General features: G+C 37.1%; 2 protein-coding genes and 1 long non-coding RNA gene across 3 annotated transcripts in view; 1 reads left to right on the plus strand and 2 right to left on the minus strand.

Annotated features, from left to right (window-relative positions):
• Window positions 1–393: 393 nt before the first annotated feature.
• Window positions 394–8,772, plus strand: LOC134748724 (G-patch domain and KOW motifs-containing protein-like). Its single transcript, XM_063683497.1, has 6 exons — window positions 394–640; window positions 1,447–1,735; window positions 2,375–2,466; window positions 3,284–3,461; window positions 5,388–5,520; window positions 8,315–8,772. The coding sequence occupies exons 1-6, from the start codon at window positions 522–524 to the stop codon at window positions 8,743–8,745; spliced, it is 1,242 nt and encodes a 413-aa protein (XP_063539567.1). The 5' UTR covers window positions 394–521; the 3' UTR covers window positions 8,746–8,772.
• LOC134748746 (uncharacterized) overlaps window positions 8,763–20,204 on the minus strand; it is a 129,684-nt gene continuing 118,242 nt past the window's right edge. Inside the window, exon 2 of the long non-coding RNA XR_010128430.1 lies at window positions 8,763–8,883. This is a non-coding gene — a long non-coding RNA (uncharacterized LOC134748746). The remainder of the gene's footprint in view (window positions 8,884–20,204) is intronic.
• LOC134748738 (uncharacterized) overlaps window positions 18,435–20,204 on the minus strand; it is a 29,572-nt gene continuing 27,802 nt past the window's right edge. The window contains exon 3 of the mRNA XM_063683514.1: window positions 18,435–19,934. Within this exon, the coding sequence (XP_063539584.1) occupies window positions 19,801–19,934 (134 nt within the window). The 3' untranslated portion in view covers window positions 18,435–19,800. The remainder of the gene's footprint in view (window positions 19,935–20,204) is intronic.

The raw sequence follows: 20,204 nt of genomic DNA on the forward strand, positions 1-20,204 counted from the left end.
ATATGCGTCACGACGTATTACACACGGCACGACACGACAGACCAATGTGAACCGGGCTTAATGCTAGGTCTATGGGTACGTGCGTGTATCAGAATGCAGTAGGCACGTCAAATGAAAAATGTTGCCATAGCAGCACGCATTGAAGTATTGTTATTTTTTTCCACATAAGGGAAAATATATTGGTTAGAAAGTGACAACATAATTTTTACTTATGCGGCATCGAAATGCTTGGTATTTGTATAACTGATTGCATGTATAGAACAATACGCCGAGTCCACTCTATTATACGTCAATGGTATCAGAACATACGTATTTGGCAACATTGGCTGCATTGGGTCATACTGGTAAACTGCCAAAAGTGCCCTATTGTCAATGTCAATGTCACTATTGTCATTTGTCAAGCAAGATGGTGAGACTGATGCTAACCTTTTGAAACACAATTTGAATAAAATAACAATGAAATGTATATAGTGTGCTTTGAACTTCATTCTGTTTTTAAGTTATTAATTATCTAAAACGCAATGGAGGGTAAAAAGATATCTTTTAGTTTCACAAAAACCAAAAAAGTTGAGAAACCTGTGGTCGCCGAAAGAAAGGAGTATATAGAATGTTTAGAGGAGAAATCGATTAAAGTTGTTGGGTAAGAAACTTGCAAATACACTTTTAAACGCTTAAATTCATAGATTTGTAACAAAAAGTACTAATAATTGGGTTAAATTAGGATTTTTCTAGTAAAATCCTCAAGTAGTTTCTTTCAAAAATGATATAGCTCAAAATTGTTTATTATAAGACATTTTAGACTCATATCATAGACTTAATATTGTATTGTATTATAATTTATTGAGATAAGGTACAAAAACATGTCAATAAACAATACAAATGATGATATTTACATTTTCAACAGTATTTAAGCTCACATGATTATGAATTCAAACTAGCTTACTAACATTAGTAAAATAAATAAACAGGTTACAAGGTTATTATAAAACGCAACCCTAATATTATATTTAAACTAACCTTTCTTCTCTAATAATATTCTATATGAATAAAAATGTTCATTATATCATTATTTTGTTTCTTTTTTCTAAGGAGGAAGAATAGTAACCTGTTATGTTTTATATGTCATAATTTTACTAAAATTACAATTTGATTGGCTGATTGAGGCTATAATCCGTGATTTTAGTATATATTATCGACTTATGATACTCACTATTGTATTATAGCATGTGCAGGTTTCCACAACTCGACAACTGTTGCCTATTTTATGCGGATTTTCAGTATTGGGCGCCCTAGGCGCCAGGCCTTGTAGTAACTACTAGCCGCCCCTTGCTGAGCATTTCTTGCTTGCTGCCGCCCCTAATGTCTTGCATACTTGGCCTATAGGGCAAATCTGCCACTGTTTATGTGACATATATTATGATACTCACTAATATTTCTCAATTCCAGTGGTGAAGTGGTAGAAGAAAAGGCACCTCTAGTGATCGCAATGAAGCCTAACACACTGATCACAGCAGAAAGACTGAAGCAGATAGCGGAAGAAGTAGAAAAAGGTGCAGAAGAGGTGCCAGCACCAGGAGATAATGGGGCTAAGGGGGATAATCAGCCGAAGAATGAAACGATAGATCAGATGGCTGTCCGAGAGTTGCTCAATGAAGCGAAAAAGGAGATTAAAGTGGAAGGGCCCGTTTTAACAGTTGCTGTGCCCTCGCAACCTGTTCTGGATGGACAAAAAGAGGTATTTGTTCTACTTTGTTGTTTTTTTTTTTTGCTATATGAGCAAAATTTTGAAAAATTTATGCAATTGGCTAATAACAAGAAACAAATTATATTTGTTTATGTTTATAAAATTGTAATTTGTTTATTAAAATGAGGTTGATTGCAATAGAACCAGTTACACTTGTAAGTTCTTATCTTACTTTTATTTTTAAAAGACTAAGACTAACTGTGATTATGGGAACCCGCCGAGATCTTCAAAGGTATCCAGAAACAGATTAGAAAGATAATTTTCCATAAATACTTTATCCTACAGCCCAGATATCAAAACTTGCCAATACAAATGCAATATTGATTTTTCAAAATAGAGTGTAATGGGAGGGCGACCTTTTTATTACGCAGCGTCTTACATAAACGAACAACTCGCGAACGCGGCGGCGCGGCGGGCCCACGGCGTTCGCGTTCGCAACGAGATCGCCCACGTAGGACACTTCACTAGGTATCAAAGGATTGATTCGCGTTCGCGTGTTGTTCGCCTACGTAGTACGCTGCGTTAGGCTCTGGGTGACTAGAGGTTAAGGAAGTTGAAAGTTTATCGGTTTTGAGTCTAAAGGTGTGCTGTGTGTATTTTAAATTAACAGCAATAACATTAATTTTTCAGTCAACATTGGAAGATTATGATACTGTGCCGATTCAAGAATTTGGCATGGCAATGCTCAGAGGAATGGGTTGGACTGCAAGCAAAGATCAACAGTAAGTATTTTAATGTATCCCATTCTACCTAAAAATGTCTTCAATTTAACACTGTATTTTTTTCTAAAAATGCACTAGCATGAGTAGTGTCAATGTGGTACCATAGTTGAGTTTGGCACTCCTGATTTATACGAAAACGATACCAAACATGACCTAGTAACTTCACTGATGTAGATATCAAAATAAAATTGAGAGCCCCAAATAAACTTTCAAGACAGGATATATCGGTAACACTTGACTAAATTAAACTTGTAGCAAATTTAATCAGCTTTCGTTTTGTGTAAGTAGTCATGTTGCTAAGACGCAAAGTTTCCAAGATATAAGTGAAAAATTAATGGGACCTTTAAACCCTTTACCCCCCTAGCTCAAGGGCTATGGTATATGGATTCCATACAACTCGATCGATCAAATTGTACAACTCGACTGCCCTAGACATAAGGGTTTATAACATAATTAGTAAACTGGCAGTCTGTCAATTATTTTATGGCAATTTTACTATTCTTTCCTATTACGGTGAGTACAGATATTATACTACTCTTTGGTACAGGCTATTACTACAGATCAACATGACTAATTACGATCAAACCGGCCGTATGCTTGCTTACCACCATGTGTAATAATAAGAAGGAGATACAAATAATAATATTTAAAAAAAATGTGTCCATAAAATATTTCGAGGATGAATAATGCCAAAGTGGACAATGAATTTTAATTTTATGGTATTGAACATAACCTGCCTCTTGCCGACTCTACCTTTAAAAAGTGAGACTCGTATATTGAATTTGTTTCTTAACTGTTTTAAATTATAATATTCCAGACTAAAACACAAGCAGCCAGAACTGAGACCGAAAGGCCTAGGTCTAGGAGCTGATAAAGTCATCAAAGACAACCAGAAAAAGAATGTGTCTAAGGACAAGAAAGATGAAGAGCTGTCCATTGTCAAAAACTCCTTTGTTAAGATTACTACGGGGAAATACAGCGGCTTATATGGAAAGGTATGAAATTATTTATACTAGGTACTTAAATTTTATTATAGTCTAGAGACTAGAGGGTGTAAAAGTTGTATTATTTTTACTGTAACGATGCTAAACAATAAGAGTTTTGAATGATTCACAGTTAGTTTCACTACTTATCCATAAGTAAATCCATAATAAGTAATTAGTAAATCCATAGGCTACGGTGACTGCTTACCATCACTTAATACTTGCACTCATTTTGCTTTCTGTCCAGTCTCTAAAAATACTATTATTGTTAGTCTATTTTGATAATTGCCAGCCTATTCGAGCAAAATCGTTTTTTAACGATTCCTAAAATAAAAACTATGCTATAATTGACACTAATCGGTTTTTAATGAAAAGTATTTTTCAAAATTGTGCCATATCCGCATTTTACTAGGATAATTTACACTGTTAACTGAAAATTATCAAACAAATGTGAAATCCAAACTTTTGTGTCACGTCATACATTGTACGTTGTACGTTTAATAATAATAATAATAGGGCAGCTTGTGGCGAGCTGTTGGGGAGTAACGACCCCACGGACCCGAGTGCTCCCGAGAGTCGGTCAGGGTCTCCGTCTCCGGCGTGTCTTCGTCGGTCGAAGTGGACCCCAAGGGGACCCGCAGGACTCTCAGCTCTGGCTTGCCTTCATTGGCTGTCGAGAGAGGAGTCGCTAGAGCTACATGCTCCAGGGGTGGAAGTGAAAGATGCATAAGACGTGAGTTGGCACAGTGGCTGTTAACAGCCACTGGGTAGCAAGCGGCGCACACCTCTCGACACCCCTGAGCCGCTCACACCGGTGTTGCTCCTGGTCGTCTTTACGACGGCAGTTTCAGGGGCCCATCTAGTCAGCGGCAAGTCACCACCTGCCTCGATAACTTGTGAAAACATTGTTATGGCAGGTGTCCGGACGTCTTTACAATAGCCCAGTCTCATTGTCCACCCAAACTTCAATCCATAGACCGGTATACTGTTCACTTTTTCTACAATAGTCCCAATGCCTGCTGCGACCGGTTCATGGGTGTCTATTGTTGCGCCTGTGAACGGGTTCCAGCAGGCGTTCTACATGACATTAAAGCTCTCCAAGGGGCCTCTACGTGTTGGATCTATATCCCCACGCAAGCCTATCAAAAGACCGGGATTTATAGGCCCGTGATATCCAAGGAGATACAAATAATAATAATAAAATACTTTATTGCACACTACAAAATAAAGGTTACAGAGAATACATTGGAATTTAACGGCGTAGGTTACAACAGGCGGTCTTATCGCTAAACAGCGATCTCTTCCAGACAACCTTCAGATAGCGAAACGGCGAACATAGTTAAGTGTACGGGTGGCGCAAAAAAAAAATGAAATTAGCAAAATTTGTGAAAACAATTTAGACAAATATAATAAAATACATAAACTACAACTATCCAATAAATCATACACTACATAAATTAATTACTTAATCTTACTTACTATACTTAGGTTTAATTACTTATCAAAAACGGATATGGCAATAAAAAAATGCTTTTATTTAATGATTACCACTATATTCATAATATTTGTATGGTACTATAAATAGTAAACATATGTGCCTAAATGATAAATAAGTTGAATATTTCCTAAATATAAAACTTCTCGAAAAATAAATTATTTTTGCTACTTTTCGCTCTCCTGCAAACCAATGTAAGTGGCGTATGTATGATATGATTGATTTGTATAATTATATAAGTTTCAGTTTTGGCCATGGGCCTCCATTAAATATACGATCATAAGTTCACCTTGTTGGTGGATTTCTCAGGTTTACCTCCTGTTTGATATTACCACACAACAATCAAATGTTTGGCGTGGTGGTTTTACAAGCTCCTGCCACTTAAAGGTGACTTTCGACGACTTTTTAGAATTTGTATTAATACTATTGCTATATGTTTTCAGGTCGTAAGCCTGGACGAAGACAACGGCCGTGTGATGGTAGACATCACTATAAAAAAGGAGACAGTCAGTCTCAGCGAGTTCATGATGCAGCCCGTGTCCAAGTCGGAATATGACAAGCAGTCTAAAGTTATAAGTAAGTACTTGTGATGGTAGACATCAGCATAAAGAAGGAGACAGTCAGTCTCAGCGAGTTCATGATGCAGCCCGTGTCCAAGTCGGAATATGACAAGCAGTCTAAAGTTATAAGTAAGTACTTGTGATGGTAGACATCAGCATAAAGAAGGAGACAGTCAGTCTCAGCGAGTTCATGATGCAGCCCGTGTCCAAGTCGGAATATGACAAGCAGTCTAAAGTTATAAGTAAGTACATAGAGTAAAATAAATCTTCTCGGGTCCGTGGTGTAGGGTTGGAGCCGGCGTAGTTTTTATCGCGTGTATATATATATATATATATATATATATATATATATATATATATCTTTACTTGAAAAATAATTATAGTGTATAACTATCCTTATGAACCGATTTTGCATGTACAACCAGCCTTAAAGTTTGTAGTCTACGAAATGATTTTTCCTCAGTCACCCGTTGACCACGAACGCTGTAAAGAGTTCGAAACGTCGGGATGTATTATAAATTCAATATACGCGATATAATCCGTTTTCATAGTTTTATTTCATGAGTAACTATCGCGGTAACCGAAGACAATATTACATAGAGTAACTTATACTAGAGCGGTACTGTCATAGTAAATTTTGTAACCCCAGTAAATTCACTGCCATCTGTCGACACACTTTAAAACTAAAAATGAAGATTTATAAAAATACGATAGAATGTATTTAAATATAGATAAATGATTTTTTTTATTTGCATTAATTATTTTTTTGATTTTGACCCCTGTTCTTTCACTGATATGCGTTAAAATTGTTAAATAACAAACGAAACCGTCAACGCCATCTATACGACTGTAGGCCAAAACTAGTAGCGCCCTCTGAACGAGAATCAAATTTTCTTGATTTTCGAGGCACGTTTTTTCCTTAGACTGTATCTATCTATTACGGAGTTATATCTATCTTTGGTAAGTACTTGTGATGGTAGACATCAGCATAAAGAAGGAGACAGTCAGTCTTAGCGAGTTCATGATGCAGCCCGTGTCCAAGTCGGAATATGACAAGCTGTCTAAAGTTATAAGTAAGTACTTGTGATGGTAGACATCAGCATAAAGAAGGAGACAGTCAGTCTCAGCGAGTTCATGATGCAGCCCGTGTCCAAGTCGGAATATGACAAGCTGTCTAAAGTTATAAGTAAGTACTTGTGATGGTAGACATCAGCATAAAGAAGGAGACAGTCAGTCTCAGCGAGTTCATGATGCAGCCCGTGTCTCAATGGTCAGTGGTGGAGGGTGCCAGACTTTGACAATCAAATGTCTCGATGGTCAAAGTCTGGCACCCTCACTGCCCTTTACTGACGAAACGCTTCTAACAAAATGGCAATACATCGTGACGTCACGATGTAACGTTGCTTAAATAGAAGGCGTTTCGGTGTATAGAAAACAAGGAAATTGTGATTTTGTCGGTGAAATATTGTATATAGTTGCTATACATTTTTTTTAAATATAAAATGAAGGAATTGAATGGTACCATTATTTTTTTCCTATTTGTAAGTTTTTTTTCTCGTATTTTTTTTATTTCCATATATTTACTCAAGTTTCCAATTTATTGTGATAAATTGTTCATTTTCTATGTATTTAACTAGATTTAGTTATAAAATTCAACCGTGTGTCAAGTCAACAACCCTATTGTAGTCGATTCTGGTTTCTGTTCACAGATCCAGTGACAGACGACTTAACAGACGGAATACAGTTTTGTTTATATATAAACTGCCCAGATTGGGGCCTGTAAGGTACATTTCAATAATTCTGTGGCCCTACTGAAAAAGGGTACAAGTCTCGCGCAGCCTAGGTGTAAAAGGGCATCTGAATTTTTATAATTTTAATTGACTGTCTTGGTCTTGACATTTAATTTTTTTTTGTTGATTTGTTTTTATATTATTACCGATTTTATTTTCTTGTTTCCTAGCGTGTAAGTAAATTTACAATTAGAATTTCTTTTAACATTTTTATGCGCATGTATTTATAAGTATTTATGTTAAGGTTAGTTTTTGTTAGTTTGCATGTATTTTTACAAGCTTTTTATTAACTTGCAGTGTACCTATGTAGGTAAGTATGTATATAATATGTAATTTGACCCGTACAAACGTTTGTACGGGTCAAATCTTGCAAGTTGAATTTGACCCACTTCCCGGTTTCCGATGAAGCTGAAAATTTGCATACATATGTAAGTCGGGTGACAGGGCAATATTATGGTACCATCGAGCTGATCTGACGATGGAGACAGGAGATGGTCATAGGAACTCTGTGATAAAACAACGCAACCTAATTGTGTTTGGGGTTTTTTTAAATTGTCTCGATGAGTATTCTACAGGCAAGAAAGAAAAGTACAGTTAGTGATAAAAGCTTGTACCAAAAATGAAATTTTTGCCAAAAACTTATTCCTATTCATCTTATTTCTATTGATCTGTATTCCTAGAATGTAAGTGAGTTGGTTTTGTACTGTAAACTTGCATTGTTTTCAATAAATAAAATAAAATAAAGTGGTACGTGGAACTTACATCCTTTTACACTTGCACTGCCCGAGACTTGTACCCTTATTCACTAGGGCCACAATTTACGATTTTAATAAAGAACAGACGCTTTCCATATAGATTTTCGTACATTTTACTAAACTTGACAAAAACTTATTTGGTCAGGCTTGACAGTTATGCACATAGCCAAGAGTTTATTAGTGCGTTCCAAACCGCAGTGCGAATTTATATGTCAATGTTAAAAATGTAACTACATTGTTTGATACCCCTTTTGTCCTATTACAGACGCGGATTCCTATGAAGAATACAAGAAAAACGAAAATCAAAAGTCAAACCGGGGTAAAAGGGAAAAGGAAGACCGAGAGGCTTCATCCAGTCACAGAGAAAAAGAGAGAGATAGCGATAGGTCTAGAAAAGAAACAAGTCGAAAAGACAAAGAAGACTCAAATGGAAGACACAAACAGGAAAGACATCGAAGCCGAAGTAATGATAGGCATAGAAAGAAACATAAGAAAAGGTATAGCAGTAATTCTTCTATAAGCTCAGATGAAAGAACGAAAAAGAAGGAAAAACGTTACAGTTCTGACTCAAGCGATTCTGATGATCATAGAGAGAGACGGAAGACGGAGAAGAGAGACATTGATAAGAAAAGAAAGGGTAAGAAGAAGAAGCGGGATAGGGATCGCTCGCCAAATTATAGGAAACATAGGAAGTAAGGTTGAATAAATCACGATTTTACATAATATTCAATATTTTATTTACTTTCACCTGTCCCATTGTCTGTCTGTAATCAAATCTTGCAAGTTAAATTTGATCCACTTCCCGGATTCCGATGAAGCTGAAAATTTGCATACCTACATATAGTTTGTCAATATTAAATTCACATATTAGGTTGGTATTCTACCTGGTACTAATGTGCATTGCGTCTCACTCACACTAAGCAAACTGTGAGACGCAAATACACATTGGATAGGTGATACCACCCTTAGCCACACGGGTTTTCGTGGTTAAAATCCCTTGACCCTTTCCTTGAAGCCCACTTATAGCTTTACCGTATTTAAAGGCGAATATCTACTTACCCCCTTATTCATAAAACTTACCAAACCTCTGTTAAATTGTAGGTATCTCTTTCTACGTTGACGTCAGGCTCGGCGCATAATTATATTGCTATCCCATGACGCCGGTTGTCACTGTGCGAGCTTGATAGCAGTATAATTATGCGCGTGCAATAGAGATAGCAACAGGCGGGTTAATGTAGAAAGCGTCTTTTCTTTATATACTTTACTCTTTGGAATACTGCTCCAAACAGACGCCATCTCGCGGTAATTCCACGTACTTTTGCAAGTTGAGTAGCCATCACTCTTCAGGTTTCTAAGGGTTCTACCCGCGTGCGTCATCTGGTGTAATATAATTGCAACATGAAGCATTGTTTGCCCAATAGTAAGCTCAAAAGGGTCGTGCGCGTTCGAGGGTCTGCTATCTAGTGACCTGAATCGAAAGCGAAAACAATTCATGCTTCTAAGCAGGTGCTGCCCCCTACACTTCACGATGCCTCTGTTTCGCAAAAAGGTTCGATACCCGGGCGAGACAAGCGAATTGTGGAAAAAACTTTGAATGCGGTGGTTTCTTTAAATAAAAGAATGTTTCCTTTAAGTAAAATGAGCTAACTTAACTTAAGGTTTTACTTAAGTCATTTTCCCTCCAGGGACCAATTTCCACACTATATATGTATTACATGTACATCTTTCCGTCAATCTTTGCTGTTATGCGTTCAAATCATCCAGTTTTTGGTCTGCTTCTGCCCCGTCCTTCTTCTTGTTACGGCTGTATTGGCGTCCTTTCAGTAGCTACTTTCGCCCACCGTTCTGGGTGCATGGAGATTGCCAGTCTGTACCTGCTGTAGTCTCCCGCTCCCGTGGGCAGCAATCTCGGCGACCTTAATAAGTCGTCGAGTTATTTATTTGAAGCACCGGTCAAAGTAATTGCAAAAGTTGGTATGTATTTGAATACATTTTGCGAGGCAATATGCCAATTTGCAAAAATACCGGCCAGTTTCTATTTCAGGGAATCTTTTGCAAAATCCATTATTTTTTGTAGACAAAAATTGTTCGTTAACAAAATGGATTTTCCCATCATCATATTTGTGGAGGTATTTATTTGAAGCACTAGTAGCACTACCAGTCAAAGTAATAATTGAAAAAACCGGCCAAGTGCGAGTCAGACTCGCGCACGAAGGGTTCCGTACCATTACGCAAAAAACGGCAATTAAAACCCGTTTGTTGTATGGCAGACCCACTTAAATATTTATTTTATTATGTTTTAGTATTTGATGTTATAGCGGGAACAGAGATACATCATCTGTGAAAATTTCAACTGTCTAGCTATCACGGTTCATAAGATACGGCCTGGTGACAGACGGACAGACAGACAGTTGTTTCTTAGTAATAGGGTCCCGTTTTTACCCTTTGGGTACGGAACCCTAAAAGCTGTGAGTAGGTACTATATGTATATGAATACATTCTGCGAGGCCAAAATATCAATTTCCATTTACTTTGCTAGAGAATCTTATGCAATTTTTTTTTTGTAAAGAGAAATTGTTTGATAAAAAAATGGATTTCGCCATTATCATATTTGTGCATTCTTGTCAGTATTCAGTATCTACTCTTTTCAGTTTCTATAATACCTTTGGAAGGGAACAAAAGTTACTTTACGAGTAGGTACTAAGCTCTAATCTAATGGCACTAAGCACTTAATATCGTTCCCTGTCGGCGTAATACTTACTATAGGTACCAAATATTATTTTTCACCTCAGCAGCTCAAACAAGCCTACTTTCGTCACTCCCTGGAGTGAGGAAAGTCGCACTTTCCTGAGTGAAACAATTTAGCTTTTTAATTTAGTGAAGGCCATGAACTTCATACTTTTATTACATTTATTTTATGGTATGGTACGGTACGGTCCGGTCCGGTCTCGTCTCGTCTCGTATCCTATCGTATCGTATCTTATCGTATCGTACATATTATAATACTTTTTTTTCTGTTTATTCTGTGTAATTCGAAATACATTTTAACCTTTAATATGTTCTCACTACTGAGGTGAAAAATTATGTGTGCAACACGAGAGCAAAGTTATTTTACATCTCGTGTTTTTGAGTCCCTCGCTACGCTCAAGATTCTACCTTAGAATCACTCGCTTCGCACGTGATTCAATTATAGAATCTTTCGCTTTCTCGGGACTCAAAATAAACACTCGCAAGAAAAACCAACTTTCCTCTCTTGTTGCACAAATAACTATTCCCGATACTCCAGTAAGTAGCCGGAATATTTTACTATACCTACACATTTCCTTTATTTACACTCATAGCAACTTGCTATTCGTTTATTTTATAAATAGGTACCTAACTACATATTTAGAGGAACCAAAAAATAAATCACACCGTTTTTAACTTTTTTGGTAGACTAATTTAATTATGTGTGTCATCTTGGCTAGACCTTCTGGACTTACATGTGTGCATCCATAGGCCTCGATAACCGAATACCTGTTTTCCACAGACGTAGTATGAAGGGATCTGATGAACTACCGATATAATACCTATATCAATTAGATTTTTTGCCGCTCCAGGCCGTAGATATGCTTATAAGCCGGTACGTATAAGTTATGAAGTAAACATTAAAGTTATAGTTACTTACATGTTTTCCTTATCTTAAACATCTTTAGCGCGGGGTCAGGTCAATAGACTGACCTAATTCCGGTCAACCGACCGACTTAATAAGTGAGTTTACATTTTTTATGCCCCCTAACTTTTAAAGTGAAATAAATAACTTAACCCTTAACTTTTCTTTAGTTGGACAAGTTTTCGTTAGAGGACCTTATATGCAAACGGCCCATAAAATATAGGTAAATATCAGGTTCAGCCTGCAGTTTTTAAAAGTCGTACAGCGGCCTAGCGCATTTTTATATCATAATACGGTTGCCAAGAAAATTTTATGAATAGCAATCTTGCTAATCTGATTTCTGTTTCGATCGATAGAAAAAAATCACGCACATAAAGCACGCAGGTCTAAAATGCACCTTAAATTTGTAACAATTTTTGCACATAAGCTAAAAATATGAAATTGCTTCTAAAAATGCGCAATTTTATTTTTGATCGAACTCATGTTTTTTTTTTATTAAAACTACTAATAAAAATAACACCAAAATAATTTTCATATAAAATGTTGCCAAGTTGATATTTAGGGGGTCTAGGCAAGATGAGAATCGTTCACAGAGAAACGAAACGAAAAGCTATCTGTCTGTACCTATTAAAAGATAAGATAAAAGACTTGACTCGGGACTTAAAACATTCGGAAGTTTTATAAGCGCTGAGGCGCTTGGGGGGTCAGATGGCAGACGCTTTCGTAAAAACTAGTGCTAATGCCAATTGTTTTGAGTTGTCAAGCGGACCCCAGACCTATGCAAAAATGAAACCATTTATTTTACAAAGTCACTTTATTTTATGAAGAGATTTGGGTAGAAACACCGGGAGTAAGTAAAGGTTACAGTCATATTATCACATTGAACATTCAAATATTACAACACAGATCGTCTTAAGGTACCTAGGTACATACTGTCTTACCTACACCAAAAATAGATATTTTTCGTCACAATGACATATTCACAAATTTCAACATTTTTGAATAAGACACAATTTATATTAATTGTAGTCAAGCTCCATTTTTTTATCTTAAATCTCTCTTCCATAACACATAATAAGTAGTTTGGACATGGACTTACTATTTTTTCTACATTATCATATAATTATTAATTAACAATACTAGGATACTGTATACTTATATTTAAAAGCGGCAAATAACTGATCCTAACTTAGATATATGCTATGTTGCAATGCCCTATACTTGTATAAAACTTAAAACTAAATAATTAAGATATACTTTGGAAATTGAACTAAAAAACTAATCATGGCCTTATGTGCGCTTTTACTATAAGTATGTAAAATTGAGCTTGATCTCCATTTTAAATAAATACCTAAGTTAAGTGTTCATAAATACATAAATTGATAAAAATTGCTTTCATGTTCATCTTGCATCTTTCGAACGCCACAGCGCATGTCTTAAAATTGCATCATTCGTACCGTTGCCGTGGCAATCATGATGGCAGAAAGGGTTTTCATACTGCCATGGCAATCGATATGCTGATGCCAGACACAGTATAGTAGTTATAGACATGAAACCGAGCGACCAGGGGTAAGAGAAAGACATATTCATGTAATGACAGGTTAATGTATGGCAGCATAATCCTTTTTCTCTTTCACTCTTATACATTTCGGTATTTCGCCATCGCCTCCTACCTATGCTGCCATAACCCGACCATGAAAAAAAAAACCCGGTCGGTGATAAGGACAAAGCATGGCACTATTTTCTCTTTCCTCTTATAGGAATCGCAATAAGACTATCTTTCTCAATCAAAGAGTGTCAGGCCCTTGGCTGATGCAAAGGGTTGCCATGACAATCAATATTGCGATGCCATCTCCTAGCTCACCTTGGACAAAAAATTAAAAAACCTCGGACATTTTACATAAAACTGTTATTTCAAAAATAAATTTGTTAGAATATACAGAATGACACACAAATGACCCGGTTTAACCCCGGACGCTTTTAAAAGGTACTAGGGCTCAGGACAAGTCCCGAATGGATAGTAGCTTTACATGCGCTTGACGCAAAATAGATTTAAATACACGAGGTGAAAATTAAAGCATACCTAATTGTTATTGTACATATTATTAAGAGTCACAAAATCTCGCCGCCAAAAAGCCCCTCCCATATGTTATTTCAGAATGTCGTTTTAACCTCGTAAGACCCACCATATAAAGTTTTTTAGTTTTTAATTTGAACCTTATTCTATAAGTAAATTGGAAGAATTTCGTCTGTTTTACAACGCAGTGAAACAAAAGAAATGCTACTCTATTTGTTTCATCAAAAGGTTCAAATTAGATTGCAATGAATATGTACATATTAATGTACATTTAGACTCACGAATCACGTATGTGGCGTCGGCTATAGGTTCGTGTGACTTAAAATAATTTACTAATTCTGTGATACAGTTCCCTTTCACAAATATTGATCAAACGGATTAGCGTCAACCAATTCAGATTCCGTTCTTATCAGAAGCTTAATATGATAATAATCCGTTTTTATTAACATTTCATGGAAACTGCGTTGGCAATAAGGTAGAACAACATCTTTAAATTAAAAAGATATAGGTCTTTATTGTAGGGCCAAAATCAACGGTACATTTTTGTAAATCATTAAGCCGGCCATCTCACTCGCACTCGTGGTCTCTAACGATGCAAGTTGCAGCTTTCTCACTTTATTTTTATTGCTCTACAGACACGGTGGTTTAGGCAGGTGCCATACAATATTTAATCGGATTACTACTTCAAAAGGTTCTTTTTTACCAGATATGTGTAAATAAATAAACTTAGAAGCTACGAATATTTGCCTCCACTTCCCTACATCGCTTACGTTAAGCGAACCATAGTTTCGTATAGCATTGACCTAATTTATCGTTGAACCTTGCTCATCTCTGGTAGAAAAGCAGCCTTAAGATCTTACTATCCGGTCTTACGTGAGTCCTTAATTCCATTGTTATAACTTTACGAGGGTATGGAATAAGCTTACTTGAGATATTTTATCAAGTAAGTAAAAGTAAAGCTCAAACTTAAAGAGAAATATGAACTTAGTTACACGAACAGCGTCGCCATACAATTAAAGTTACGTGAAATAAGACGAAATTTGACATGAAATTTTAATGTCTGATACTAAAATTTTCGTTGCTAGAAATGATAGGTATTCGTAATGCAATTCAATTAGAGCGAGTAAAAGTCTTACATACATCAATTTTAATAACTAAAATTAGTACCCGCCTATACAAATATTATTTTACGTAAATGTTCATGCCAAGTTTTATGTCATATAATCATGTTTTAAAAAGAACCTAACTTTGTTTGTATGGAAGCGGTCTGCGTGTCTCTTTAACTAACACTGAGCTTTCCTTTCGTTCTCATTAAATCAGTTACCTATTAAAAAAGTTCCAACCTGGAAACCAAAGTGGAACCGACAGCCGGTTACCAACTTTCATGGTAACCAACGCAACACATCGTAGTACACAGATCTATATCATAACCTATATGGATTTTTTACGTAGTACTTAGTTTACTATCTTTACCAGTTTGTCAGAAAATTAATTACTGAGGCACTCCATGAGAGTGTCGATTACGAAATAGTCCCCGCCGGTCACAGATGGAAATACGCGCTTGACCTCATGTGTGGCGGCGGTCACGCAGGGCGGGGACAAATGGGAATACACCACGAAATGCCTTTGCTATGTATGGTTGCTACTTGAATCAAATGCGTTAAGCTCAAGAATATTCTGCCAATTTGTTATCCATGTCATGAAATTAGAAGAATAGCATTTCGTAAGTGACATTCTCGTGGTTAGCCTCTACTTTACATCTATCGCTTAACTCAGTCGGTTCGTGAAAAGTGGAAGTTGTGTGGCCTGTGTGCGACTGATTTGTATTGTTCAAAACACCTAGTTTCAAAATAAAGCTACCTTCTACTAGAAAACCAAAACCGTCTCAGTTAAACGATAGTGTACTACTTAGAACACTTTTAGACATAGACACCTATTACATTTATTTTATGTATTTCAATATTCACATTGAATTCCAAATGATCACAGATTAAATAGCGGCATATTAATAAAATCTTATTGTTAAAGTAAAAGTAACAGGAAAGATACAAAAATGTAGTTATACAAATATACATTACTACTGTTATATAGGTTGTCAAAAATGTAAGCGGAATAGTCAGGTAACTTCGTCCTATCTGAGCGCGAAATACGCCTCACTTCATGATTTTATTGCTATACAACTACTAGTAGCACAACAAACCACGGAGCGAATTTCCACCAATAGGTATAATTTTTACTAACGTGCGTCCCTGTCAGCAGGAGGAGCTTAGATAGCGAAGTGTCAAAAAAGTATCTTAATACTCTTACTTTCTTTACAATCAAATGTCGGCAACGCGCATGAAATATCTCTGGTGTTGCAGGCGTCCATAGGCTACGGTGACTGCTTACCATCAGGCGGGCCATATGCTTGTTTGTCACCGTCGTGGTATTAAAAAAATGGTTTTAAGAGTCACACGGACCCAGCCGACGCCATAAAATCGAAAATATGCTCTCATTTTAAAACGACTTTTTGAATTTACATGAAATTTGACATGAACTGTAACATATTTCATGTAATTGAAGCATATCGTTTAACCCTTTAACCATTTGACATTCCTTTCTAGTCATTCGATTTCGAACCGTAAATCTTATAGTAGGTATAGATGCGTTTTTGGTTTAAGTATGATGGCACATATGTTGCCGCTACGGACTAAAGGGTTAAAAATAAGAGCTTAACTTCGATTGTATGGCAGCGGCTTTTAGTCGGCGGATTCCTCATTTTGAACACACCGACAACCGTTGCGCTTAAATTCCATTATCAACCCGATTATAAAAAAAGAAAAGATACCCAAAGTTATCTGACGTAAAGCAATAGAATTTACAAGCACAAACGACAATGGGGCTACCGCGAAAACCGAAATTCGCAAAAGAGAAAGCTCTTTTACTCCAATGAAGGCGTAATTAGAGTGACAGAGAATAATGTCCACAATTTGCGAACTTCGATTTTTAGCGGTTATAGCCCAGGCAACAAAAAACTAATTATCTTTACATTGTCACTTTGTCGTGTTGTGTTGTCACATTTGTCGCTACAGATAGGACAATAGTTATTTGTTATACAAGGGTGCAAAGTTGTATTTTAACCGCGAGTGTGGAATTGAAACACGAGCAAGCGAAAGGATTCTATAGTTGAACCATGAGCGAAGCGAGTGGTTCTAAAATAGAATCCTGAGCGTAGCGAGTGTTTCAACACACGAGAAGTAAAATACATTTGCACCCGTGTGTAACACAAAACTTTTCCCCTCACTATAGCGAGGAAAGTGCAACGTCCACAGGCGTTAGATCATCTTCATCACTGGAATCACTAATTTTTTTACGATATTATAACAGAAAACACTAGAAATTCTCATTTTTACGTGAGCCGGTGAGAAGAACAGTAAAAATTTTGTTGACAATGTTGACATTTCTGTTCTGACGTATGAAATGTCAACGATGCGTTTTGAAAATGCATCGACTCAACTTGTGCGTTCAGAATTATATTTAACATCATTATAAAAAATCTAACGTTTCTTATGGAATTTTAAGGTTTATGACATAAAATTATTAAATAAAGCTAAATTTGGTATTTTTTATTAGATTCTCAAACCATTTATTTAATGATATTTAATATCGAACGAATCATTATCATGAGCGTTTTACGTTTTGTTGTCTGTCAAGCTACTTAAACACGCTCCATCCAAGGTCAAATTACTTTCCCCACTAGTGGATAAAATGCGTTTTTCCCCGCTTGTTTTAAAGGATAAAAGACGGCTTTCCGAGCTAGTGAGGGGAAAATTATAATAACAGTGTTTCACGGTTATAATGCTATTCAAATACGTTATCTTATAATCTATAAGCGTCGTCACACCGATCACAACGTGGTATCTATGTAGGTTACTATACTAGGGAAGACACTAGGGTTTCACAGAGACATTCGGAATGAGATTTCTATAGTACAAAAAATAGAAAGAATGTGCGTTTAGTATGGGAATACATTTATATCTATGGATACGGAAGGTTGTATACATTGTGTATTTGTCTAAGTTTAAACAGTAAACATGGAATAGGATGCTTTAGGATTATTCCGGAAAAAACAGTTTTTTACAACTCATTAGGTGCCACTTTGACCCTTTGACCGCCAAAAACGTCAACTGACGCACTACAGCCAAATATGAACCCTCGTGCATTGCGATAAGGTTCACACTTCACAATGACGCGTTGCACACTATAAGCGTTGCGTTCAAAGGGTTAAGTACCTACCTATAACTTGTATTTATGTTAGGTGCCACACCACGTACATTTGATGAGTACCTATCTATCATTTGTGCCTATACAATCTTTGGAATCTCTCTGCCTTTCTTTAGGTACCAACCCGCCCGTCTATGCGAATCCTATGATCAATAAGTTATAATGAAAACCATTTTATTTCGTAACCTCTACGGCCTCTACTATGTCGTCAACCCTCCATCCAGACATTCAATTTTGTCCTTTTCAAAGGACATTGGGATTATAATAGAGGAAAGAGGGGATAATAGAATCCATGGTTGTAAGGTTAGATATACGACTTGAAAAGAATCTGAGGCCCTACCATGAACCCCGACGTTCGCAAGTTGCGGGCATCTTTCTCTTACTCCAATTAAGCCGTAACTAGAGTGACAGAGAAAGATGCCCGCAATTTACGAACTTCGGTGTTCGCGGTAGGCCCTCTGATCATATTTCATTAGAATATAAAGTATTTATATAAAGTCGGTAACATAGCAGCGTAATTTACTCGAAATCATTTCTAAGTATTTCAGATTCCATTAGGAGCTGTTTGTGTTCAAAAAGTCATTAAGCCAGAGTTAATTAACTCCAAAGACTTTCTCAAACCAATGACCCGACACATTGTTAGTAGGATTGGTGGCGGCAGGGCACATAAACTACATAATAAAGAATAAAGGTATGTACCTACTATAGTCAACATATTAAATCACATTTACAATCGCGTCTATCGCTCTTCGGTGGTCTTTTGCTGGGACGTCAGTTAGCCACGACCACGACCAGTGAAACCTGTGTCGAAATCGAAACGTCAGTAAATAAAGGTAACGAAATAAATTCGCGATAGATCCGATTGTACATGTGATTTAATGTGTTTATAGTTGGTCAAGCAAATCTTGTCAGTAGAAAAAGGCGCGAAATTAAAATTTTCTATGGGACGATATCCCTTCGCGCCTACATTTTTTTAATTTGCCGCCTTTTTCTAGTGACAAGATCTGTTTATCTATATTTTTAATCTATGTATTTATGGCCCGACCCTAAATCCGGGTTCCCGAAATGCAAGTTTCTGATGGTGATAAATAATGATTGGACTCAGTGGCGGATTTGCCCTAAGGGCAAGTAGGCGCGGGCCTAGGGCGCAAGACGTTAGGGGTGGCAGCAAGCTAGATGAGTAAGATGAGTGCTGAGAAAGGGGCGGCTAGTAGTTACTACGAGGCCTGGGGCCTAGGGCGGCCAACACTGCAAATCCGCCACTGATTGGTCTCGAACGTTGGAATGCAGCCCTCGTGTACAACATATTGTTGCTCATGACTTCTAAGGCTTTAAATGGGTTAATAATTCATGTCTTCTTTCACTGTTAGATGTGTAGAGGGCTAGAGGGGTTGAAAATTAAATAGTTTTATCTTTAAACATTTTCAGATATTTCCGAAGACTGTTCGAAACTTTTAAACATTCTCCAACTTGAACGAACTCTTGGTTAGTGGAAGTGTTTTTATTTTTATTGCTAGATTAAGTACCTAAATGGTAGTATCTAAAGAATTTGTGGTGCGGGAAACCACGCCGGTTTGCGTGAAATTGAAAGATTACGAGGCCCCCGCGCGCCAGCATTTCAGGTTACAAGAATGGTGTTTAATAAAAGGGTTCTTTCAGGCAGTAGTGCTGGCGGTGACTGTGGCTTTTTGTGTGCAGAGGGCGTCGAACATACGGATCACGAGGCCCCGCGTGCGGCCCAGCTATTCAAGTAACATGATTAACGTTTAGTGAACGGGTTGTTGCGGGCGGTAGTGCGGGCAGCAGCCGCAGCGGTTTGTGTGCAGTTGCAGAGGGCGTCAAACATACGGAGCACGAGGCCCCGCGCGCGGCCCAACCGCCGCTTCAGGTTACCTGCAACAAAAACATAAAACACTTAGGAAAGTTCAAGTGTATGAACTGTAGATAACCACAATGAGGTTTTTCTTGGGAAATTATTATTTGTTTTATTTAATCTTTATTAGACTTATATTGACCGGGATATAGACCGTGGTTACCTTTTGTATAGTTTTTGAACTCCCGATATTTCGACGCAGTCACATGCGTCTTGTTCACGGGTGACTGAAGATAGCGGGTGGGTGTTGCACAAGATGCATGTAACTGTGTCAAAATATCGGGAGCTCA

This window comes from Cydia strobilella, chromosome 17, assembly GCF_947568885.1.
Source record: "Cydia strobilella chromosome 17, ilCydStro3.1, whole genome shotgun sequence".
Lineage (NCBI taxonomy): Eukaryota > Metazoa > Arthropoda > Insecta > Lepidoptera > Tortricidae > Cydia > Cydia strobilella.

Coding starts and splice junctions, on each gene's coding strand:
- LOC134748724 (XM_063683497.1), top strand. CDS start 522: ATGGAGGGTAAAAAGATATCTTTTAGTTTCACAAAAACCAAAAAAGTT. Junction 1,736..2,374: donor TTCTGGATGGACAAAAAGAG/GTATTTGTTCTA, acceptor TTAATTTTTCAG/TCAACATTGGAAGATTATGA. Junction 2,467..3,283: donor ACTGCAAGCAAAGATCAACA/GTAAGTATTTTA, acceptor ATAATATTCCAG/ACTAAAACACAAGCAGCCAG.